At 39.3% G+C, this 24,526-nt stretch overlaps 1 protein-coding gene across 2 annotated transcripts in view; it reads right to left on the bottom strand.

Moving 5' to 3' along the window:
* EFEMP1 (EGF containing fibulin-like extracellular matrix protein 1) overlaps positions 1-22,997 on the bottom strand; it is a 66,237-nt gene extending 43,240 nt beyond the window's left edge. Inside the window, exons 1-4 of one of the 2 annotated variants that reach the window (XM_006778579.2) lie at positions 22,817-22,997; positions 21,561-21,648; positions 16,711-16,759; positions 16,129-16,539 (exon numbers count right to left, since the gene is read on the bottom strand). In XM_006778579.2, coding sequence (XP_006778642.1) covers positions 16,129-16,539; positions 16,711-16,759; positions 21,561-21,641 — 541 coding nt within the window. In that variant the 5' untranslated portion in view covers positions 21,642-21,648; positions 22,817-22,997. The remainder of the gene's footprint in view (positions 1-16,128; positions 16,540-16,710; positions 16,760-21,560; positions 21,649-22,816) is intronic. The other variant, XM_006778580.2, reaches the window with a different exon arrangement.
* Positions 22,998-24,526: the final 1,529 nt, after the last annotated feature.

The following is a 24,526-nucleotide window of genomic DNA, read 5'->3' as shown; positions in this document are numbered from 1 at the left end:
AGATCAACCTGGTTTCAGTTTAAATTTTTTTTTTCTTCAAAATAAACCTACATGGCCACTTCTTCAAATTTGTTCCAGATGGATTTAGTCATAGAATGATTGATTATCCACTCAGTTGTGAGCTATGTGGTTAAGCTCAGAAACCTACAACAAACTGGTTTGGAGCCGTGTTTCATGGTAAGTGGCAGAAAAGATAATCCCTAAACTGTCATTTTAGAGTTAGTGATGAAGAAAGAGGAATTTAGTGGGGCTACTTATGTCAAGAGAATGTATTAGTAAATAGATGACTGGATATGAGGAAATCTTATGAGCATAATGCTTTTTCTCCCTCTGGACTTCCCAGTGAAGGGAACCAGATATGACTGGGAGCCCCCCCGAAGGCTGCCCTAGCTCTCACTGCCTGCTTCATGGACCAGACCAGCCTCCTCAGGATGCTCTAGGCCAGAGGCCAGAGGATGGCTTCTACCAGGCGGTCAAGCCACCCATTTATCCTACTGCCCACTCCACAGGTCTACAGAGGTTTTATTATTAGCATCAGAGACACCTGTGCAAATCTGGAAAATATTTCTTGGGGAGGGTGAACCAAGGAGAAAATAGACATAATGTTACATTATGTACTTTAAAAAGCAATTTAAGAACATGTTTTTAAAGGAATAAAAAACCTTTCTTTGGGTTTTACTTATTCCTTTTAATAGTTATATTAGCCGTTATTCTTTCCCTTTGGTTAATTCACAATCTGACTACTAGAATATTCTTGAATGGGAAATTGAATGTGGCTGGTGGCCTTCCCTATATGTCACCATTTTACAGGTCTTCCTATACATGATTCAATTTTTTGGTTCTACCTTCTCTAATTTCCCCATTTTGGCTAACTTATCGTTCCCTTTCTCTTAGCGTGCTAGTGTACATCCTTATTGCCTTCTGGTTGAAAAACAAGCCCCCTATCAAGATACCTACTCAAAATCCCAAGAGAGGTCATGTTGGATTTTCTGGCTTCTGAATTTGTAACTATTACACAACCTATTTATTATAAGCTTAGGTTGTGTTCAGCAAGTGTCTTCTAGTAGACTTCTAAGGCAAAAAAAAAGTAAACACTATTAAACATAAAAAATGATGATTGTAGGAGCAGGCTTTTGAGTAGACTGTAGGAGGAAAAATGTGACCAAAACAGAACATAGATTTCTATGGGAGAGATGGAGAATATTTTCCATGATTTCCTAACAAACAAAATATTACAGATGTCTAGGACAAAAGTTAACATGAAGCAAGAACAGTTTAAATTTCTTTTATGTAACAGGCATGTGGGTACATGCTAATCTGCAAAATAAAGAGAGTTTTTTGTTTGTTCATAAAGTTTTTGTTTCCTGGATATTGTTTATTTGTAGAGTAGAATAAAGGAGGATTTTAATAAAAAGAAGTTTTAAAATCAAAGGATATAGTCATAATTATTTAGGAGTGGTTTTGGAAAAGATTGATAGCGTTTTAGAAGTCCTAGTCCATGAAGAAGAAAAGGGTAAATTCATATAAAAGGAGCTGTGAGAAGCAGCAAGGTTCTTCTTTTGGACAGTAGTTTGCCTGTTTCAACCACACCCATCAGGCTGTATATCTGAATGAGTCATCCAGTCTCCTACACTCTTGGGGAGGTGGGTGCATTTTGCTTTTTAACTTAAATTTTGCTTTTTGAAACTATTTAAAATTCTAGATTTAACTCTAAAGATTTGGTTGGAATCAATTCAGGGGGAATTTTAGTTATGGATGTGGTAGGCAGCTTTTGACATGGCTCTCAATGATCCCATTCTTCTGGCATCCTTGCCCTTGAATGTGGGCTGGATATAGTAACTGGCTCCTAATGAACAGAATATGGCAAAAGTGATCATTTGTCACTTCAGTGGTTAAGTTACAAAAGACTGTGACTTCAGTCTCATTAGTACTTTCTCTCTTGCTGACAACTTCTCCTGCCCTTCACTTGCTTACTCTAATGAAGAAGGCTGCCATGTTGTAAGATGCTCTTTGGAGAGGGGTACGTGGCAAGGTACTGAAGGAGGAAAAGAGGCAGGAAGTGAATCCTGCCAACAACTATTAGTGAGTGAGCTAGGAAGTGGATCCTTCAGGCCAAGCCTGAAGACAGCTGCAGCCTTGGGAAAGACCCAAAGCCCAAGGACTCAGCTCAGCCATACCTGGATTCCTTACCTAGAGAAACTGTGAGGTAATAAATGTCTGTTGTTTTAAGCCCCTACATTTTAGGGTAATTTTTTAGATGGCAACAGATAGCTGGCTCATAGATCTCCTTATGTGATGGGTAATAATGCATAAGCTCAGAAAAGACTTGATTGTGTTGACTGTAAGCATAGTTTGAGACTGAGGCCGAAAAAAATCCCAAAATGTGAAATGAACAAACTCCTAAACTTTAAACAGATTGTTCTTTGCTGAAAGGTACTCATGTTCCCCGATGACAGTAGGAAATCTTTTGAAATCAAGGAATTAGTAATAATGAGCCTATAACATAGTGTTATCACCTTTACATTTTAAAGGAGTTTAATGCATGCAAAAAGTATATTACATGTCAAAATAAAAATAACTCCTTTCTAAGCTAGGATTGAAATGGAGTCCTGGGCTGTGGCATGAATCATAATAATTACCCAAGTCATTGCCCAGGGAAAGGACTCCAGTGATTTAGTCCAGACTTCTTTTAGCAAACAACCAGCACAAGGTGTGAACTGTTTTGTCAATAAAGATTCAGGTTCTTAGAACTGTCTGCTTTTTGTTTCTGAGTCATTAATGCTATTATAATCACAGAATTCACCTGCATTTTTCCCAGTGCGGATTTTAACTTGTTCTGGCATGCTTTCCTGATAAACCATTTGAAAGACAAAGAACTACTATCAACAAAAACAGCTGAAATTCTAGGCATTTATCAACCAAGAACCATATAGGCTTGTAATCTAGACAAAGTGCTCTCTCTCTCTCTTTCTAAAATTATGTTGAATAAGAGGTGGAAAGGACAACTCATTTTTCAAAGCTGAGAAACCAGAGGCCCAGAGAGATTAACTGGCTTCATATTGTCAGAATCACTTAGGGGATGACGTAGATAGGAACCTCAGCAAGTTTCATGGGGTTTCTGCCACTCTTTGCTGCCAAGGACTACTTTCTGGGATCCTCCTGAGCACTCAAGCACTAAAAACATTCCACTACATGAGAAAATTCTATTAATTAAGAAGGAAGGGAAATATCTATGTGTTATAGCTGTAGCTATTACAATGGAATTTATATCAGAGAAACTGAGTATGTAACCAGAGGAGAAAAATATATTTTGGGGGAAAATACTACATGCAAATCTAATTCTAACCAAATTATACCACATTTTGCTAAATGCAGAAAATAGAGAATGAGGAATCACTAGACCTATCAGCTTCTTGTCGGGAAGAACAAACTGTGAGCTACTAGGAGATGGGCTCTGTATGTATCAACAAACTCTGGGAGATTGTTAGAAATGTGGAATCTTGGGCCTCTCTCAGACCTACTGATTCAGAATCTTCATTTTAATAGGACCCCCAGAATATATGCATGTTCATTAAAGTTAGAAAGGCACTGGTTTATCACACAGACTATATAGGAGATTCTCCAAAACATATATTAGTCAAATGAATCGCAATGTAAAAAACTCCCATAGTCAATTTTGTAAAAACAGGAAAACTGATTTATTCAGGTGTCATTTTTTTCTTTTTCCTTCATCAGTTTTCTTAGGAAAAAAATGCATTTGTGTGTACATACATAGGTGGAAAGTTGGTCATGACCATACCATTTTATGAGATACTGCAGTAGAACCTATTTTCGATTAGTACAGTCTTATGCTTGCTCAGTGTGCTTTACTCTCCTATCTTGCTCATTTTTTATCTTCCAGTTCCACTCTACATATTTTCCCCTGCCTCTCATCCCTCTTACAGCTTGCTGTTCCCATCTCTCAGGGTAAGAATTAGTTCCTAGAAGAGAAGGATAGGGCTCAGTTGTTTGCTCTACTTTGCGTTTACAAAAGTGTGAGTACAGCCTTGGCCTCTACCCTAACAGGTACTCAATGCATTTTTGTTTTTCCTTAGATGATTGATCTTTATACTGAGTGATGTGTAGTGATGGTAGGTGGTGTTGAGGAGAGAGTGTCACTGTTACTTGAGTCACTCAGCAGAGGAGCCAGGGAAGTCCCATAGCTGGCTTCACAATTTCATCCTAATAACATGTGGTATATATACTTAAAATCAATCAATGGGCAAGCAGTATTTAGATAGTGAATTTTTAGTGATGGCAGTTGCCCAGTTGTGATCTTTGTGGTTAAATGGTTCACCTAACTGTAACAGAGAAGAGGGAAAGTGGTATTGCCTTTCTGCTGAGTTAGTTGACATAACAGTGATGTGTCATCTATTAGAATAATGTTTAAATGCAGCTCTCCAAATCAACTGCAAAGACTAGGTCTGAATTTGAATGTACACTGATTCTTCTTTTTCCGATTTGAGATCTACACTGAGAAATAGGCAGACCCATTCATTTCAGTTAGTTTTGTTCACTTCTCAAGACCTTTCCTGATTTTTTTTAAGTTCATAAGAAAATTGAAAAAATATTCATACTTAATCAAACAATTCATGTAATATTCCTTTTTGCAGACTTTCTTATTTTCTCTTGTCACTCTAAACTATTCCCTAAAGATGAGACCAGGGAACTATGTACTTTACAGTACACAGTTAAAAACAGTACACAGTCGCCGAAACCGGTTTGGCTCAGTGGATAGAGCGTCAGCCTGTGGACTGAAAGGTCCCAGGTTCGATTCTGGTCAAGGGCATGTACCTGGGTTGCGGGCACATCCCCGGTGGGAGATGTGCAGGAGGCAGCTGATCGATGTTTCGCTCTCATCGATGTTTCTAACTCTCTATCTCTCTCCCTTCCTCTCTGTAAAAAATCAATAAAATATATATTAAAAAAAAACAGTACACAGTTAAAACCACTTTGTAATAGATTCATAATACTTTTGGTACATTGTAATTCTGCCTACTCCTGACTTTGATATTACGGTCATATTTTCCAACAATTCTTTAAAACTCTTCATCAGAACCCCAATACTGCTTGTGGCCAGGTTTTTACAATGACAACTAAATAGCCCAAGCTCTTTTTCTAATAGAGTGATATTCTGATAGTCTATTTGGGGTATTGACCACATGTGATAGCTTGTTTTGGAAACTATTGTTCTGGCATGTTTACACAATCAATTTTTCTGATTTAAACTGAAAAATCAATGAGAAGATTTTTTAGTTTACTTAGAGTTGATTTCTAATTTACAATGGTTTTGCTATTTAATATTGTTTTTGAATGAGCTATTTCACCAAATAATCTTTCCTGGTTTTTCAGAACAATCATTACCTGCTTGAATTGCACCACAATTAAATTTATTTTTTTTACTTAGCTTCTATTTTATCATTAGCTTTTTTTTTTTCCATTCACTAAATAAGGGAAGTCACGCAGTTGAAGTTCAGAACAAAGCCTTGCATCTTTGCCAGACTGTTTGGGAGGACTTTTTCCTCTGGTTACCTTCCTGGATTGGGGTTCTTCTGATAATCTAGGTTGTGAACTATTTTTACAAAAAGGCCCACAGTTTTTACTGGGAAAGTTTAATTAATCATGAATGACTAGATTTTCTGCTTTGCTTGTTCAGTGGCATTTTATTCTGGGCTATCTCCTGACTGTATAATTTACTGAATTCTGAAGAATGAAAGAGCTTGGGGATTCAATATCAGTCCTAAATAAGTTATTTTCTAATCCAATCTATGATGGTGTACCTAAAAAGTTTTGTTAAAAATTCAGTTGCTCATTATAGATTACAAAGGTGGGTCAGGATGGAATCCAGATAAATGTCTAAGAAAGATTAGTAAAAAAAAAAAAAAAAAAAAAAAATGGCCAGGATGCTGCAGAAGTGTTAAGGCTAGAGAGCCTTAGAGATGATGCCTTAATACCTGCACTTCTATTTAGTGGACCCTTTCTAAATTCTATCTGACAAAGTTTTGTTGATTTAATTGTCTAGTAACTGTCCAAGGTGCCCTATTCTCTTGTGATAGGTAGAATTTAGAAAGCAGTTTCTAGTGTGGATTTTATGAGAATAATGAGAGGGGAACTGTGTTCTGAACCATTTTAGAAGCTTTATCGGCTTTGATCAGTTTAATTTTGGTACTTGTTACTTTCCTACCAAAAATAATGGCGGGCTCTGTGATTGTGCACCTCTGTATATATGGGCATGAACTTGAGTGGGTATACTGGTATGTGTGTGTGTGAGTATAAATAGTTGGAATAGCAAGAATGGGTGTATTTAGCTTGCATAGATAGGTTTCTAAGGTATCTTTTAACAACTTCCTTTGGAATCTCCTTTCCTATTTTAGATGAGGTATATCTGATATCACAAACTGCTCAGGTGAGAACATGGATAAGGAGAGAAAAGAATCTAACACAACAATGTCTCCTTAGACCTTAGTTACAGAAAATAGTGATTAGAAAAAAGTTCACTGGTGGGTTTTGCAAAGTCAAATGATGCCGATATCTAAATTGCTCACATATTTTAGGAGGATGATTAAAGTTGATCTAATTCTCTAAGAAGGCTCTTGAAATCAACGACAATTTGAAAGATTCAACAGCAGACTCTGAAAAACAGACATATACTGCTCTTTCTAATTTTGGTGTATTAAAAGATATTGAAATATTTAAGTTTTTTCAGTGAATAAAACAACAGTGTAATGGCATGCTTGTTTTGTGAATGCACGTATGAGAGGAGGACTTGCTACAAAGTATTTCACAAGTGAAATCTAACCAATCACTGTTAAACAAAAATTCTGCCCTACTATGGATTGTGATAGACCTGGTCTCCAGGGTGGACACTGAAGAGGACCCCTGAAGTTGTTTCCCATTTTGGATTGTGTTTCACACCTGAACTCCAAGAAGTAGGATTAGATTCCTTGCAGCACACACAGATCCTTAGAGTGCAAAACTTATTTCACTACAGTCCCTGGAGCTTTTTGAGATGTAACTATATATACACAAAGGTAGTTCCAATTCCCGTCATGATTCTCACTTTAGCTAGGCATACATAAAGCTATACACATAGTTCTTAATGGTTTTCTCTAGTTCCATTCCCTACAGTTCAAGTATAAGCTAGTTACCAGTTCTCAAGGAGTCTTCAGTAAGCTGATTTCTTTTTCCTGGGCCCCTGGGGTCTAAGGATTTCATTCTCCTTTCTCTAGCAATTCAGCTCTTCCTACTTTGGGACTAGCTCAGAACTGATTATTCACTTCAAATATCATAAATATTAACATTTCCCCAATTCAACTGTATCATTATTCACCATTAGATTTTAGGAAGGATATATTTGACACAGAGATTCATTAAATGGCTTGCCAGAGAGTTAACAGACTTTAAGTATTTCCAATTACTAGACTTGCTCTAGGAATAACAGCAACCTGTTTATTCACCAATGTTTATAAAAAACCTAACAATTTAAGATATAAAAAATAGACTTGATAGCTTCTTCTTTCAAGTGGCTTAAGCTTCAAATGGGAACAATATCTAAGCCTTCCAAAATTAATGAGAAATTTGAAAACATTAGTTGGGAAATACACTTTATATCCATATGGTACTCTATGGCTGATTTTCAAGGGTAGTTTTAGAACTCAAAGTGAACTTTAAGCCTGCATTCTCTGATGATTAAAAACCATTCATTTATTCATGTTCTGGCTCGGTGGCTCAGTTGGTTGCAGTGTCACCAAAAGGTCTTGGGAGGGTTTGATTCCGAATCAAAGCACATACCTAGGTCAGAGTACATACCGGTCAGAGCATGTGATAGGCAACCAATTTATGTCTCTCTCTTTTCCTTCCTCTCTCTCTAAAATCCATAAACATATCCTTGGCTGAAGATTAAAAAATGAATAAAAACCATTCATTTATTCAAACACACATACATATACATATACACCCCAAACATTTGCTTAGTGCCTATTCATTAATAAGTAAAATCGGACACAATTTGAGAAAATATTTAGACAGAGCTGGTGGAACACCCTAGTGTTTTGTTGGGGAGTTACTGAAGATGGAACTCATAGTAGATGTTTTCTGTGCAGTGGCTCCGTATCATGTGTACTTTCTGATTCGGTCTCTCTCGCCTACCCCACCCTTGCTTTGTTAGCATTCCTATGAGCAGCACCCTGCTTCTGGGGGACTTTCCTGGGAAATCCACTATTAAGACATACGGAACTTGGACACAATGCTGCTTTGTGTTGTTCTGCTTGGCTACACGATGGTTACTTCCTCTGCTATTTGGACTTCAGTTTCCTCTTCAGACCTTCCAATTTCCCCTTATCATCCTCTCCTAAATGGGCCATTCTAGGGAGGAACCAGACTTTTGCTCTTGACCACATTTCTGGGGACATATGTGGGTTTTTTTTTTCTGTCCAAATATTGATTTTAGTAAATTGTAAGGCGACCTGTGTCACACATTATTTTACTTCTCTTTTTTGGCAGTTTATCATGTACTTCTTGTGATGTACCATGTCTTTACTTTATTGAACTGTTCATTTCTTTTACTGTTATTTGCTAACTCATGGGTCAATGATGCAAAGTTCCATAAGGATTATGACTACTCCTTCTTTCTACTGTGATTCTATCAAAGTGCCTTGCAACAGAAAGTGGTTCTCAAATGTGATCAAATTTATTGAACACTAACTGAATGGTTTTGTATTCTGTTTGATCAACTTCACTTGCAGTATTGCCTGGTTACCCTTGACTAGTACAGATGTACAATTATTTTAAAGGTAGTTCAAGTTTTAGAATTTGAATTAGCCCCAATCTCAAATTTTTACCCTATTTAGTACACATTTACATAACATTGATTCACTATGTCTCCCTTCTTTTAATCTGTGGTCATATGAAATAATGGCAATAAGCCATCCATGCTGCTGCCAGTAACCTCAGCCTTCCTTTCATGTAATTTCTTCATTTCTTTATTAAATGTTTACAAATCATTTAGGTTCAAGCTGAAAGCCTGCAATTGTGGGTAAATGCTTGCAATGATAGCTGTTTTCTTGTGCCAATATTTGAATGCAGTTTTCTTGATCAGTTTTATTTTTGAGTGCGCAATTTGCAGTTACCTCCTGGAAAATGAAGAAGGCTAATGAATTTCAGATGTGGCGTGAATTACTTATTTGTACATTCATGCAAAATCAAATGCATTTGTGGCAAGTTTTGTTTACTCTGGTTTCAAAGAATAAAATTGTGCCAGTAATTCAACAAGTGCAAAGGCAATCTTTACAAATGGGGCAACTTGTTGATTTCAGAGAAGAGAGTCGGAGACTTTCTGGTGGAGAAAGAAAGAATGAGCTAGTACCAGTGCACATTCCTGAAGTCACCCAGGCTTACAATTCTACTCTAATCTGCTTCTTTTTGTTTCTATGAGGAGGGGGAATTCATTTCATAGATTAAGTGTTAACTGATTTTAACAAGAATCTTCTTGTCTTTGGTGGGAAGTAAATCTTTGACTAAGTTTAAGTAGGATACTTATGTGAATATTCTTCTAGTATCTGATGATATTCATAGAGTCTAAATAGAATGGAATGTCAGCTGTGCAGATGGTATTTTGATAACCAAAAAATGCTTTGAACACAGTCAAAGTCAACCTCTTCTTTTGTTACTCATGAACTGAACCTCCAAACAGCATTGCCTCATCTCACAAGTTTATGCCATGAGCATAAACAGTCTGCCTATGGAGGGGATGGGTATCTCTTTACACCAATCATATTATCATACCCATAACATAGCTTAGAATTTTACCTACTGACAATTTAAGGGCAGTTATAGCATTTCACATTTGCAGGTTTTATAGAGAGGTGTAAGATCTTGTTTTCCTTCTTTGCCTTTTCCTCTAGATTGCACTTACTATGTCCTTGGTTTAGGGATAGAGTCCTAACCAGATTCAGTAGGTCTGATGTGGCCCAGGAGTTTTTGCATTTATAAGTTACTGGATGATGCTTCTAGTTTGAGACTACAGTTAGGGAATCATTGAGTTTGGAGGTTATATGGAATAATCTTTCGTGGAAGAGTAATCACATTGATCTCTTCCATTCTTCCATCTCAAATAACTGTCATTCATTTTTTTATGAAGGAATTTTAAGGATACCTTCTGACTTGCATGAATCAGATTCTTGTACATAGTGTTCACAAATGTAGATTAAAAATGAGTCTTAATTAAAAATTCAATGACTACAATATTTGGTAAGTTATGAAACATTGCTAGATTTTTCAGGAGGAAATCAATCATTTCTATTACACTGCATCAGCTTATTTAAAAAGGAATCAAGCTTTCCCTATAAACGTAACTCCTATCTGTTGATGGGCTTTTGGGAATTTTCAGGTACTCAAAGGTAATTAACAACTAAAAACAACAAAGAACTGTACGCAGGCTAAATACCCATTTTACTTTCTGCTTGAAGTATTTATTTTCTGTTAATATCATAATTGACTTGATTATAGTGTTCCTTTTGCAAAATATCTATTTTCTGAGATCAAAGCTCTTTGGGAGGAGACTGCATAATTATATGTAACAAAAATTAAACATTTCCTCACAAACTAACAAAAGCAACCAGAGATTCTAATGACATTAGTGAGGATCAACAAAAGGGTAGGTAGCATTTGGAAGTTGTTTGGCAATGACAATGCAAGGTATGCTGAGCCAATTGGTTGCACTATAATTTACAAATCCTCTTCTGGATATGAGATCATTGAAGTTTCAAATAAAAAAGATGTTCCTAGCATCTGAGAATCTGTATATGTTAGTTCAAGTTTCTCTTTTTTAAAGTGGATGTATAGAGAAGAACTTTTTTTTCAAGATAGTATTTTAGTTTCCTTATGTTTTATGAAGAAATGTGTGGAAGATAGTTTTTTAACCATGAGTATAATTTTTGTTCCAAAGGCATTTTTTTCCTTTTTAGGTTTTTAATTGCTTCTGTGTCTTAGATGATAAAGATAAAAACAAAATAAAATAATTGAAAACATAGTTAAAATTTTTAAAAGTAAACATTTGGGGGAAAATTAATTGAAGCATGGTATTTAATTGTGTGATAAAATTTTTCCCTGCAGTAATGTGGTAAGATGAGCTAACTGCTGTATGACATGTATCTAAGTATGTAGGTACTGATGTCTAGGTATCCTACACATGGGATCTAGAACAATGTGGAAACAGCTCATGGATAGATTGGCAAGTGGGAAAAGAAAGGCTCTGTCCAGCGTAAAAATAAATGAGGTTTAGTTTTTGAAAGTTTAAAACAAACTTAAAAAAAAACAATTGGACAAACAATACCTTAACCTAAACAAAAAAGGCTGTAATATTGGGACTTTCTCACTCTTGTCTGTGAAGTATAGGAGATTTGATTATTGGGGGTGTGCTGGGGTGATCAGCTATCCATTTGCCCAGCACTAAGGCATTTCCAGGGTTGTGGGGCTCTCTCTTTTCAAAACAGAACAGTCTCGGGTAGACAGGGATGGTTGGAAACTCTACGGTATGTTTTCGCCTTATATAATACAAGCCGGGAACTGCATTCTGGATTTGGTTCATAATCAGCTTCATTAAGCATTTGTAGTGAGTTCTTTTTTTAAAAAAAAATATTTTTATTGATTTCAGAGAAGAAGGAAGAGGAAACATCAGTGATGAAAGAGAATCATTGATCAGCTGCCTCCTGCACACCACCCACTGGGGGTCAAGACTGCAATCCAGGCATGTTGCCCTGACTGGGAATCAAACCGTGACCTTCTGGTTCATAGGTTGACGCTCAACCACTGAGTGACACTGGCTGGGCAAGTTCAGTTTTTGATGGAGCAGTTTCTTTAGCAGGTTAGTAATGATACCTATAAATCCTCAATAAGTTTAGTAGTCGATTAATTAATAGTTATACAAAATAGCCTATGTTTAATTTTCCAAAAGTTCAGTTATGTAAACAAATTCCTTCAAATTGGGCAATCAATGTCTTCTCTTGTCAGTTCCCAAATGCCTTTTTTTTTCCCGACAAGAATGGGACTCTTAGAAAGTAGTATGTGATTAAAAATCCTTTTTCAACTTGAACTAGTGATTTCTAACTCCATCTCCTTTGAGGAAGATTACATAGAGACTATGCACTTAAGATGTAGAAAAATAAAGTTAGTCATCAAAGGTCCAACTTTCTTTTGGAGGAGATGAATATCTGTTGTTTTTGAGGCAGATGATAGCACATGGATAAACTATTAATTTATAAAACTTTACTTATCCAAGACTCCAGGTATGTAACAATGACATGATCTTCATGTAATTATAGAGCTGCCACCTGTCATTTGAAATTGGAATAGTTCCCCCAGCATTATCATTAATTGACAAAAATTACATGAAAAAAACCTGTTCATATGAATTGATATTTGGATGTTATGTTGCATTTTAAACCCCTTGTTTTTGCACAAAATTTAAAAACTCTGGAAAATTTTAAGAAAAGGAATAAAAGGAACGTGTTTTCATGAAATATTAAAACATAGACAGTTGGTTGAATATATATTTATAAAATAGAATGTATTTAAAAATATCTGGTGCTATTTAAATTATTAGGTGCCACCTATGATTGGTAATAGTGTATTCAAAGGCACAATTGACTTTAACGCTGAAACAGTACAGATTTCAGCCATTACATAAAGATGTCCTCAGCTTTAAGTTACGTAATGATAAATTGTACCTGTTGAAAAAAATATGTGGAAAAAAGAAATAATTTTAATACAAATATGACTCATCTGGAGGCATTCATTTATTCTAATATAGTGACCATGGTAAATGCATTTGGATTACTGGACATAAGTATGCATCATTTATAAGGGAGTGGAGATCTTTATTAAAACAGAAGGCTCCTCAAACTCCACAATGATGTCAGTAATAGAGGTCCACATTATTGTTTTAAGCAGAGATCCCCACTATTTCACATCGGTTATAAAACATTATTTTGTGTTGCTGGCCTGAAATGAGAATGTCATACATCTGTAGGCAATTAGAAGAAGCTGGACTGCATGTTTGATTAGCTCAATAATAAACGAGCATAAGTGTGACTCGACTTGTTAGTCAGATTCCCTAGACAGATTATCCTGTTGTTATCATATGAAATAACCCCCTTTTATCAACAATTAAGTAAATCCACATTTGTAGGCACTTTTTAAAATCTGTGAGGTTGGAAAATCCAACTTAAGTCGTAAGTCAGCCAAAAACCTTTTAACCCTGCTTCTAATTATACAGATCTTCCCAACCCCCTCAATCCCAAGTTGTAGAAATTGGTTGAATTATGCAGAATAGTTTGGGAAATACCCTGTGTACAACCAATAAGTATATAGCATCTACCATAAGAAAGGCATTTACTAATTTTAGCTTATCACTATACAAATTTCCCAAAGAAATAAGAATTATAAATGTTTTAATATGTGAAAAGTAACTTCTTTGTAAGAGCCTAAATCTTTTTTTAAAAAATATGTTTTCATTAAAAAATATATTTTTATTGATTTCAGAGAAGAAGGAAGAGGGAGAGAGAGATACATCAATGATGAGAGAGAATCATTGAATGGCTGCCTCCTGCATGCCCCACACTGGGGATTGAGCCTGCAACCTGGGCATGTGCCCTGACCCAGAATCGAACCGTGACCTCCTGGTTCATGGGTTGATGCTCAACCACTGAGCCACACTGGTTGGATTAGGCTCGATTTTTTTAAAGAAAAGATCTCATTTTTATTATTCACATATTACTATACAGTTTCTACTATAACCAATGAATGTTGTAAGTTCTGAATATATTTTATTCTAGAACTTATTCATTTGGTTATAGGTATCATTTTTGAATTCAACCACAATTGTCAATGATGGACTATAAACTACTTTAGGAAATAACCCTTCATTTATTTGAGTGTTTTTTTCTCCTAAGTACCAGTGAAATATACATCTGAAGTATAAAAAATAATTCAGAATATAAAAGTCATACTTAAAACATTTCAGAAAAACATTTCAGTTTTAGGAAAAATATCACCAAACCTTCTAATATAATTATATATTTCAATAACAAGTAAAATTGGTATCTTAAATAGATGCAGGTATTTTTTAAATCAATATTCACTAACACACACACACACACACACACACACACACACACAAAACCTCATGAGGTTATCTCCTTGACAAAATCCTAAACTAAATATCAGAATATTAAGCAGATGCTGAGGCATTCATCATCAATATTGGAATTCTGACTCATGACAGTAACACAAAACAGATGTTCATATGATGGGCTCTCTGGAAAGTGACACCATCACAGCTCTTGTTGTGGGGTACTTAAAACTTGAACACAAAATATCTATATATATATAAAACCCTAATATGCAAATAGAACGAATGGTGGAACAATCGAACAACCAAACAACTGGTTGCTATGATGTGCGCTGACCACCAGGGGGGAGTGTGGAACATGACTGCCAGCCCCAATCGCCCCTCAGGAGCAAGGGGAGGTGCCCTGCTCCTGAGGGGCAATAGGGGCCAGCAGCCACTGCTCGCACCTGCTGCTGGTGACAGCCCCACTTGCACCTGCTTCCAGCACTGGAGCCGCCGCTCGCACCCACTGCTGGTGCTGGCCCCAATTGCTCTGCACCCTCAGCAGGTCCGAGCAGGGCCAGCACTGTCAGCATGTGGGAGCGAAGGCGGTGGGAATGGGGCTGCTGGCAGACAGGGGACCGGGGCTGAGGTGGGAGGGGCTGGAGAGGGGCGCAGAGGATGGGCCGAGACCTGCCCCTGTGCCCACTGCAGCATCACGGCCCACAGTTCCTTTCAAGGTGCACAAATTTGTGTACTGGGCCCCTAGTAAAATAATAGAAGTCAGAACATGATAGATTTCCATTTAAAATCTACTACCTCTTATATAAGAGATAAAACTCAACACTGGTGAATGAGGGACAGCATTCCCAGGAGACTAGAAGATGCTTTTTTCACTTAATGCAGCAGCTAGGTGATCCCAATTGAACTCCTCAGTGTTGAGGGAGGAAGGTGCTCTCTTCCTCACTCGTGAGTAGGTAGAAGGTAAGAACTCCTGGCCCTTTCCATTGACCAATGTGTCCCTGCCATTTATGGTGTAATAGGAGGTCTACTCAGTCAGCCCTGCAATGAAAAAGGAGTCTGGGACTCCTGTGGCCTAGCTCAGTAACACAGTCTCCACATCAAGCAGATCTGAAAGGGTTTGTCAGGTAGGAAGAGGGAAACAATCCCTTAGCATAGTCCAGTTAGCTACTATCCTGTGTGTCTTCAAAGCCCAAGATTCTTATTGCTTTGCTAGCATGAGTCTACAGCTATTTCTAGAATACACAGTGATGTGTACTCTTTGTGACAATAAACAGAAAAACCTAGACAGATGGTGCCATTTCCTGTGCGAAATGTGTTCAAATGAGAGCTTTAAAAGACATGTGAGTATGAGTGGGGGAAATGGTACTGAGAAGCAGGAGCCCCATTTCTTTATCCCATAATATGGAAAAAATGTCAGTGGTAAGTTCAATGGAAAGAAAACTTGAGAATCCAAAGGGGGATATTTACTAGTAGGGCGTAGCTTGGCAGAACAATGTCAAATTCCCATGGAGAACCTGACTGCTCCTTCTGACAGCTGTAACTCTGGCCCTGTCTGCCGGGTCTTAAGGCTGGCTCTGCACTCACCATCTGTGTGACCCTGGGTTTTCAAACTTGACTGCATGCTGGAACCACGTGAGGAGCTTTAAAAAATGCTGATGCCTGAGATCGTTATTGAATTGGGCTGGGGTGTGACTTGAACGTAGAGGAGTTTTAAAGGCTCCCAAGTGACTCTAAATATGTGCAGCTAAAGTTGAGAACCACTGGTGACCTCTCTGAGTCCTCATTTGTGAAATGACGACTATGCAGGAAGCAACTGCCTTTTAGGATTATCGCAGGCAAAGCATTTAGCACAATGTCTGGCACATGTGAGAAGCTGTCAAAAATGTGTGAGTTGTTATTTTCACCACGTGGTGCACTTGAGCAAGAACCTATTTGTTAGTGAAAGAAGTCACGCTTACCTTGGCAGATGTTATGCTCACTCTGCTCATAGCCTGTTGCACACTGGATCCTGTGAGAAGGGTTGGAGGGAACGCGCTGAGGGTCAGCTGGGTTCCGTCGGATAACAAAGTTATTTCGGCCAGTCTGCACTTCTGGACCTGCAACTGCAGCAGCACTGGCGACATAACCAGTCCCAGGCACCACTCCACTGGATGCCATGCCACTGGCTGCTACACCCCCTGCTGCACCCGAGGTTGCAGCTGCATTTGCAGCTGCACCCACAGTTTCAGCTGCTGGTGTTTCTTGCTGAGGCTGTTCATTATTGACAATAATCTGGGCTGTTTTAGGAAGGCAGAGGTATCCTCCATAGTGGTTGACGCATTTCATTCCACCTTTGCAGGCATCTGGGACAATGTCACATTCATCAATATCTGTGGTGAATAAAAAAATAAGTCAGGAATCTTCATAGGGGGAAAACTGAACATGTACATATATGCTCATCTATTTTTTGGTATAATACAAACAGTACAGGAAGAGTGGCATAAGATGAAGAGTGACACAGAAAGCTATGTTCAGATGGGAAGTCTTTGAAGTTGGCTCACCTTTGCATTGCTGTCTTACAGGATCCCACTCATATCCATCTGTGCATTGCTGTGAAGAAAACATCAAGATGGGGCCAGGAGACAGTTAGTTGGTGTATCCAGTCCCTAGGAAGTCACTCTAAAAGTGTCATTCTTATGGCAACAGTCTTTGCACTAGCTTCCTAGATAGATGATGAGATGGGTAGTTTAACATTCTCTAGCTTTTATTTTCTTTCTTTCCTTCCTTCCTTCCTTCCTTCCTTCCTTCCTTCCTTCCTTCCTTCCTTCCTTCCTTCCTTCCTCCCCCCCCGCGCCCCCCGCAAAATCCAACTGAGTTCTTTTTTTTTCAGCCCTTGACTCTTCTCTTCTTTCTCTCTCCAAAGCATTCCAGCACCTGGCTTTCCTTATCATTCCCATTCAGCTGGGTTCAGAGCCTTCCTCTCACACCCTGGCCTGCCTCCTAGTTTCAGTTCCCACAGGTCCTCTTGGTTCCCTTACTGAACCATCTATCAAGTACCTTCTCACACCATTCTAGTCCCTGGGAATGCAAAGATCATGAAGCCCTTTTCCCTGCCCTCAAGCAGTTCATGGGTCAGAAGAGGAGACAGACAGGTAGACAAATTGGAACAAGATGTTAGGTGCCATGACACAAGTATACATGTAGGTAGGAGTTGTGGACTTTGCCCAGGGATATGGTGGGCAAAACAGGATGGAAGGAAAGGCTCTGTGAGGGAGGCCACAAGTGAATGGGGACTTAGAAGAGTAAAATTGTTAAAGAGGGGATGGAGCTGCAAGTAGTCTTGGGTGGGTGGGTATAAGGTTAGAGAGGTAGACAGGGCCAAATCTGGGAAACCTTTCTTTGGGACAGACAGGAACTGAATTCTTACTGAAGGTCAGTGAATCTCACACTGTAGTATGGTTAAGAATCACCAAGGTGCTGGTTCCACTCAAAAGATCAGATTCTGGTAGGAGGCCTGGAATCTGAGTTCCTAACAAGCATCCCATATGATTCTGATACAGATAATTTAGGTGCTACTTCTATTTTATTTTATTTTTTATTTAATTTATTGGGGGTGATATTAGTTAAAAATTATATCAGTTTTATGTGTACAATTCTATAAAATATCATCTATACATTGTATATTGTACTGTGTGTTCACCACCTCAAGTCAAGTCTCCTTCTAACACGGTTTATTCCTCCTTTACCCTCTATTACCTCCCTCTACCTCTGTTTTCCTCAGGTAGTCACCATACTGTTGTCTGTCTATGAGTTTTTTTGCTTTTTGTTTTTTGCTTAATCTCTTCACCTTTCTCCCACTCTCCTCAACCTCCTCCCCTCTAACAGCTGTCAGTCTGTTCTATGTATCTCTGAATTTGTTTCTATTTTGTTTGTCAGTTTATTTTGTTCATTAGATTCCACATATAAGTGAAATCATATGGCATCTGTCTTTCTCTGACTGGCTTATTTCACTTAGCAGAGGCTATTTCTTGAGAAAAGAAATATGCGTCAGGAAATATTGAGAAAAAATATAGTAAACAAAAAAATAAATTATTTTAATAGAGCTGAGAGTTGCTTATGCACACAACAGATGCTTGGCAAGTAAATAGCTGAATGGAGACAGAGAGGTCAGTGTAGATATTTTACTGATATCTAAAACTTAGCGGGGAACAACTAAATTTACTTTATCTCCCAAACTAATTTTTCCAAGTTTCCCAAACATTGTTCAAGAAAGGCACTTACCACCATTCTCAGGAGTCAGGATTACAATTTTGACATCAGTATTGACTTTTCAAATTATTTTCCTTCAAGTTCTGTTGACTTTGTGTCTATTTCTATATCTACCAGTTAGTATAAGCCTTCCTGGCCTCATGAGCAGGCAAGGCTCCTTAACAGGTCTCCATATCACTACATGGTGCACAACAGCCTCCGTGGCAATCTTTCTTGCTCTCTTGGTTATGTTGTTACGCCATCTAAGATAGCGGTTCTCAACCTGTGGGTCGCAACCCCTTTGGGGGTCGAACGACCCTTTGACAGGGGTTGCCTAAGACCACTGGAAAACGCATATATAATTACATATTGTTTTTGTGATTAATCACTATGCTTTAATTATGTTCAATTTGTAACAATGAAAATACATCCTGCATATCCTGATATTTACATTACAATTCATAACAGTAGCAAAATTAGTTATGAAGTAGCAACGAAAATAATTTTATGGTTGGGGTCACCACAACATGAAGAACTGTATTAAAGGGTCGCAGCATTAGGAAGGTTGAGAACCACTGATCTAAGAGATCACAGTGGCCTGCAGATCTCTCATCTCTCATTATTATCATCTCCAGTTTCTCCCTACTACCCAGCTCCAGCCCATCTGACCTTGTCACCTCTTGGAATTGTCTCAGTTGTTTACACTTCTAGACTTTGATTATGCCAATTTCTTTTCTTCCTGATTCAAGTGCCTCTTCAGCCTTTTTGGATTAATCCAAAGTCATTACTTCCTTCAAGAACCAGCACAGAGTTCTATCTCCTCCAATATCCCACCACTGAAATTAATTACCTCCTTGCTTTTCTATTGCTTTAGCAACTTGTATAACCTGTATAAAAATATTATTTGTACTTGCTTAGGAACTTTGTGGTTTTTAACAGTATCTTCCCAGGGTAAAATCCCTGAGGTTAAGGCCTGATTTTCTTAGTAAACAAATAAACTTAAATTCTTTTGATAGTAATGAGAACTGCTTATGCACATAGCAGATACTTGGTGAGTAACTAACTGAATGCACCCTATCTTTAATATGGAGGGGGAATGCTATCTTATGGATATGCACCCATCCTTCTGAAAAGTACCTCTTTCAAGCTACGAAAAATGACAGTTCACTTAAATAATCTGCATGTTAATAGAAAAAACTTCAGTTTGTTATAGGTATTTCATTCTAGTACCTTTAATATGGATCTACTATTATACAAGCCTAGAGTAAATTGAGCTAACCACTTGCTGGCTTTGTAGCCTTAAGCAACTGAGATACTCTCCCAGACCTTCAGTTCTACTCCCAGCAGAGGGAAGATGATGCCACTTACCTTATACTTTGCTGTGAGAATGAAACCAGATAATGTCTCCACCGTGGGATACTTAAAAATAGTTACATCTTATTCTTCAACCACTAATCATTAGGCATACACAAGTCAATAAAGATCTAATCTTAGCACAAAAAGGATGACATATCTGAGAAATCTGTTGTCATAATAGTGAACCCTAGTGTGTAATCTTAAAACAATTGTGTTTAATCCACAGGGAACTTTCTCTGCTAAAGATGAATAAGATTTAGTGATTAGCAAAGGGGAGGGAGTATAAAACAAGAAATTATAAAAGCTATAAAATCTTTTATTAGATGAATATGAAAGTGGATAGCTAATTTAACATTAGCTCCCTAACTTAAACTAAGGTTTAATTTAGCCTGCATAACAAAACATTTTCAGTAGAAGATAAACAACACATGTATTCATTTCTCTTGCTTTATTTATCTTCAGCAGAGGAAGCAATTACATTTACCATTAGGTTAACAAAATATTTATATTAAACCCTATTTGATTGATAGTTGATTTGAACAACAACAAGGAACATTTGCCAGATGAATACTATCATTCTGGGGATAATATGGTACCAAAAAAGTGATATAATGTGTATTATCAGTAGTTGAGATTAGCTCACTTTTAAGAATTTTATTTAAAAAAAATTCACATTTTTAAAAAATATATATTTTATTGATTTTTTAGAGAGAGGAAGGGAGAGGGATAGAGAGTTAGAAACATCGATGGGACAGAAACATCGATCAGCGGCCTCCTGCACATCTCCTACGGGGGATGTCGAACCTGGGACCCTTGAGTCCGCAGGCCGACGCTCTATCCACTGAGCCAAACCAGTCAGGGCGAATTTCACATTTTTCTAAGTAGGATTACTTAATTTTAAATTGGAAACAAGTAAAAAAAAATGTGTTTTTCCTATTCTGATTCAGGACAAATGTCATTTGCCTCACAACACTGATTAAAGAGTAAAGAACACAAAACAGAGGTGCAGACTCACCAGAAGTGAGGTAAGTACCACCCTCTGTCCTCACCACATCCACTCCTGGCAGTGGGAGAGGTCAGATGATATTTTCAATATTTTAGTAAACATTAGTTATGCATACCCATGCACTTAACTAATTAATCAGATATTATCTGGAAATATCAGATATGCTAATTAGAAGATGCAAGATCAAATTTCACACAATGGATTTCAAAACCACTTGAGCGAATTCCACATCCTGGTAACACATACAGTTTATCGCAAGGGCATCTATATGAGTTATCAGTTATACTGTAAATGAACATCAGCCTGTATAAAGTCTATAAAGGCCACTTACCTGAGAACATGTCACATGTACAAATGAGGCAAAGTGCTTTTCTGATGTTTACTGATTTCGACTAGTCTTTCTCTGCCAGTTTTAGTTTCATCTGCATGTATGTAGGAATCCTGGTTTTCCAATTCCTGACACCCATTAATTTATTGAATGTGCTGGAAACATGTAGCTTACTTTGGTTTTCATTTTAAAATGGTTCTCTCTCTCTCTCTCTCTCTCTCTCTCTCTCTCTCTCTCTCTTGCCTTACACAGATCATTAATTACATTTTAGTCCCTATCTCAACGGGTAATCTAAATGAACTTTAGAAAGGACCGCCTGCAATTTACAAGGAATCAAACGTGCACCATGCTAAGGCATTGTTTATTACCCTCTGCGAGTGCAGCCCACATACACTGGCAAGAATGGATCAAGTCTCCCTTGTGTCACAGAATCCCGCTGAAGAGCACTTATCTCAAATTCCATCACCCCTTACCGTGTATGTGATGGTTTCCTCAGTGTCCTGTGACTTGACCAGCGCCAGAGTCAGCATAGTTAGGAAAAGGGCTTTCAACATCGTGAACCTCCAAGAAAACACAGGACAAAGGGATGCTTAGTATCAGTTGCGGGGCAAATAGCAAAACTTTGGCTGTGAGGTAACAAGCAAGGAAGGAGAGGGGTGGGGGAAGCAGAGGCTCCATGATACCCAACTTCAATCTACTTTCTCAACTCCCCACCTCCTCCTCAACCTTCCAGTGGCCAAAGGAGGCACCAAAGTCTGTAACAGGGCTGCAGAGTTACATTTCACTTCATTCCATCCGGCTGTGCTAAACACATACAAAGGACACACAGCGTACCTTTCATACTGCACCTACACAACAGGCTCCAGAATGAGGCAGAAGGAAAAGAATTGAGGTAATTAATTTCAGAAGAGGTGGTATTTATTTATTTAATTACTTATTAGCAAGAGTGAAGGTGGGACAGCAAATCTCCTATCCCCTTGAACGTTAAGGCTTTTCCCTAGAAGTTCACCTCCAGCTAGTGAAGTTCTTTGCACAGCTCAGGAGAAATACCTGCGAACCAATATGAATTACCTTGGCCTCACACTTAAAACTAAACAAAACACCACCACAAAACCTGGCAATCTCTTCCCAGTTCCAGAATACCTGCCCCTCAAGAGCTCCTTCTCACGTCCCCCAGCACCAGCTCTCAAAAGTGTTATTTCCACGCCGTTCTCTGCGCGCGGCTTTGTTTAAAAGCGCCAGGTTGTGTGGAGGAGCGCCTGCTTCCCTTGTGCCTCGCTAGTTTCTCGGTCCCCGACACGCTACCTTCAGGACTGGGGCTGCCTAAGGCCTGAACCCGGGGACCACACCGAAGCCTGAGTTTCGGGGTGGCGGGCCTGGCGCCCCCAGTGAAGTGAGGTCCCTTTCTCAACAGTAGGCTAACAGGCGGCAATCCCTGGAGCTGCTCAGCGCCCCAGTTTTTACCAGCGCCTGTGGAATCCAGGTGCGTCTTAAATCTCGCACATTAGCCCCTGAAAATCTCAAAATCTCGTTTAGGGGCAAAGCCCTGTCTGATGACTGTTGGCGCGCGCACACATGCCCATGCAAACAGATGTCACCCTGCTACTGGCACATGCTGACAAATCGCATTCCCAGACCGCACACCTCCACCTCCCTTTCTGCCTGAGAGATCCTGCAAAGTCTGGGTCAGGTCTCGGGTACACTGCACCCCTCAGGTTACCCCACTTACTCGCCGGCGCGCAGCCCTGCGGGCACTAGGCGCAATGGTGTGACCCCCGCGTCGGGGGGCTCCTACCTGCGCGGCAGCGCAGCGCTCCGGACCCGGGCAGCGAGGGGAGAGTGCAGGGGAGGGCAGCCCCGTGGGTCTGAACTGGCGAGTTCTGGCAGTGGCTGCAGCCGCAGGAGGAGGAGGAGGAGAAAGGGAGGGAAAGGGGGAGGGCGAAGGAGGGCGGAGGAGAGAGCTGAGGGAGGCGCTTGGGCTGAGCCTAGCACTGCAAGCCGAGCGGGAGAGCGCGCTGCGGGGCTGGGTCCGCACCCCCTGGCCCAGGGCTCTCTCCAGCACCCCACCTATCCCTCCTCCCCAGTTCTCATGGGCCGGAACCCCAGGCCGAAGATGGCACGTTTGGCACATGGGGTTTGCATCAGTCTTTGTGACGCTCCAGCCTCCGGGGCAATTTCTGGTGCCTGTGGAGGGGGATACGCTCTGCAGGAGAGCTTCTGAGGGTCCTGGAAAATTGCTTAATCCCCCCCCCCCACCCCCCAATTCTCCAGTGAATTCTAGGAGAGTAATTTAATCCCATTCATAGAACTGATTCTTTTGTCGTTTCTTTCAGATGCTTTGTGTGTTTGTTTGTTTTTGGGAGTGGGGGAGGGTCTGCTTCCTCAAACCTAGGAAAGAGTTAATTCATTCATTCAACAAATATTTGTGATCTGTTATGTTCCAGGTGTTGGGAATAGGCCAAGTAGAACTCACACTAACAAAAATGTGAAGGTGGAGTTTGATTTTGTTTTCTCAAACCTCCTTTTTTTTCATGGGCCCCTTTTCTCACCTACTGCCTTTCTTCTCTCCACTGGCTCATTTGTGGGAGAGTCCCCAGTCCTGGTCATTCCAGGTTGGGCATTGCACTCTCACCTTTCATTCTAATGTGGAATTTCAGGAATCTGGAGGGGAAACCATTTTTTTTTTCCTGGCTTCTTCAAATCATACCACACAGATTGCAGTTATCTCTGAAGCCTACACTCTAAAATCAGATTAATAGTTTGCTTCCAAGGCAGTCACGTCCTCTAAAGAGCAAAGAGCCAAATACAGTTTCATGAATGAGACAATGTATAAACTGGAGGTATTAAGGACTTTGACCCAGAGCTGGAGGCAGAGGGTGGGAGGGAGAGGAACAGCTCCTTTTCCTTCCCTGCCGTGGGAAAGGTGGTAGACCCAGGCTATCAGGTGGAAGCCTCTCTCCTTATCTTTGGAGTATGCAGTGGGTTGCCCAGACATTGCCAATTTGGTTGCAAGCCACATGATATGGGGGAAACTCAGAGGAGCTTCATGCCTGAACCTTATACTTGAGTATATGCAATTTTGCTAATAGTACTGAAGATTTTTACTAACAAAATATGAATGTTTGTTTTCCTAGTCATTAATGATCTCCAAAATTTTAAAGAATTAGTATTTGATTTTGTACAGTAAAAAGATCTGTACAGAGAGATTTTCATTTATTTCCTTTTCTAAAAATTGTTTAAAGTATTACATATGTCTCCCTTTTCCCTGATTGACCTCCCTCCCAACCACTCCCCCTAGGACAAGCACCCACCTCCCCGGTGTCTGTGTCCATTAGTTATGCTAATATCCATGCATACAAGTCCTTTGGTTGACCTCCAACCCCGCCCCCCCCCCCACCTTCTCTCTGAGGTCAGACAGTCTGTCCAGTGTTACCTTGTC

This window comes from Myotis davidii, unplaced genomic scaffold (assembly GCF_000327345.1).
Source record: "Myotis davidii unplaced genomic scaffold, ASM32734v1 scaffold6, whole genome shotgun sequence".
NCBI lineage: Eukaryota > Metazoa > Chordata > Mammalia > Chiroptera > Vespertilionidae > Myotis > Myotis davidii.
Note: the sequence above shows the minus strand (reverse complement) of the source record. Positions and strands in the feature narration are given on the sequence as shown.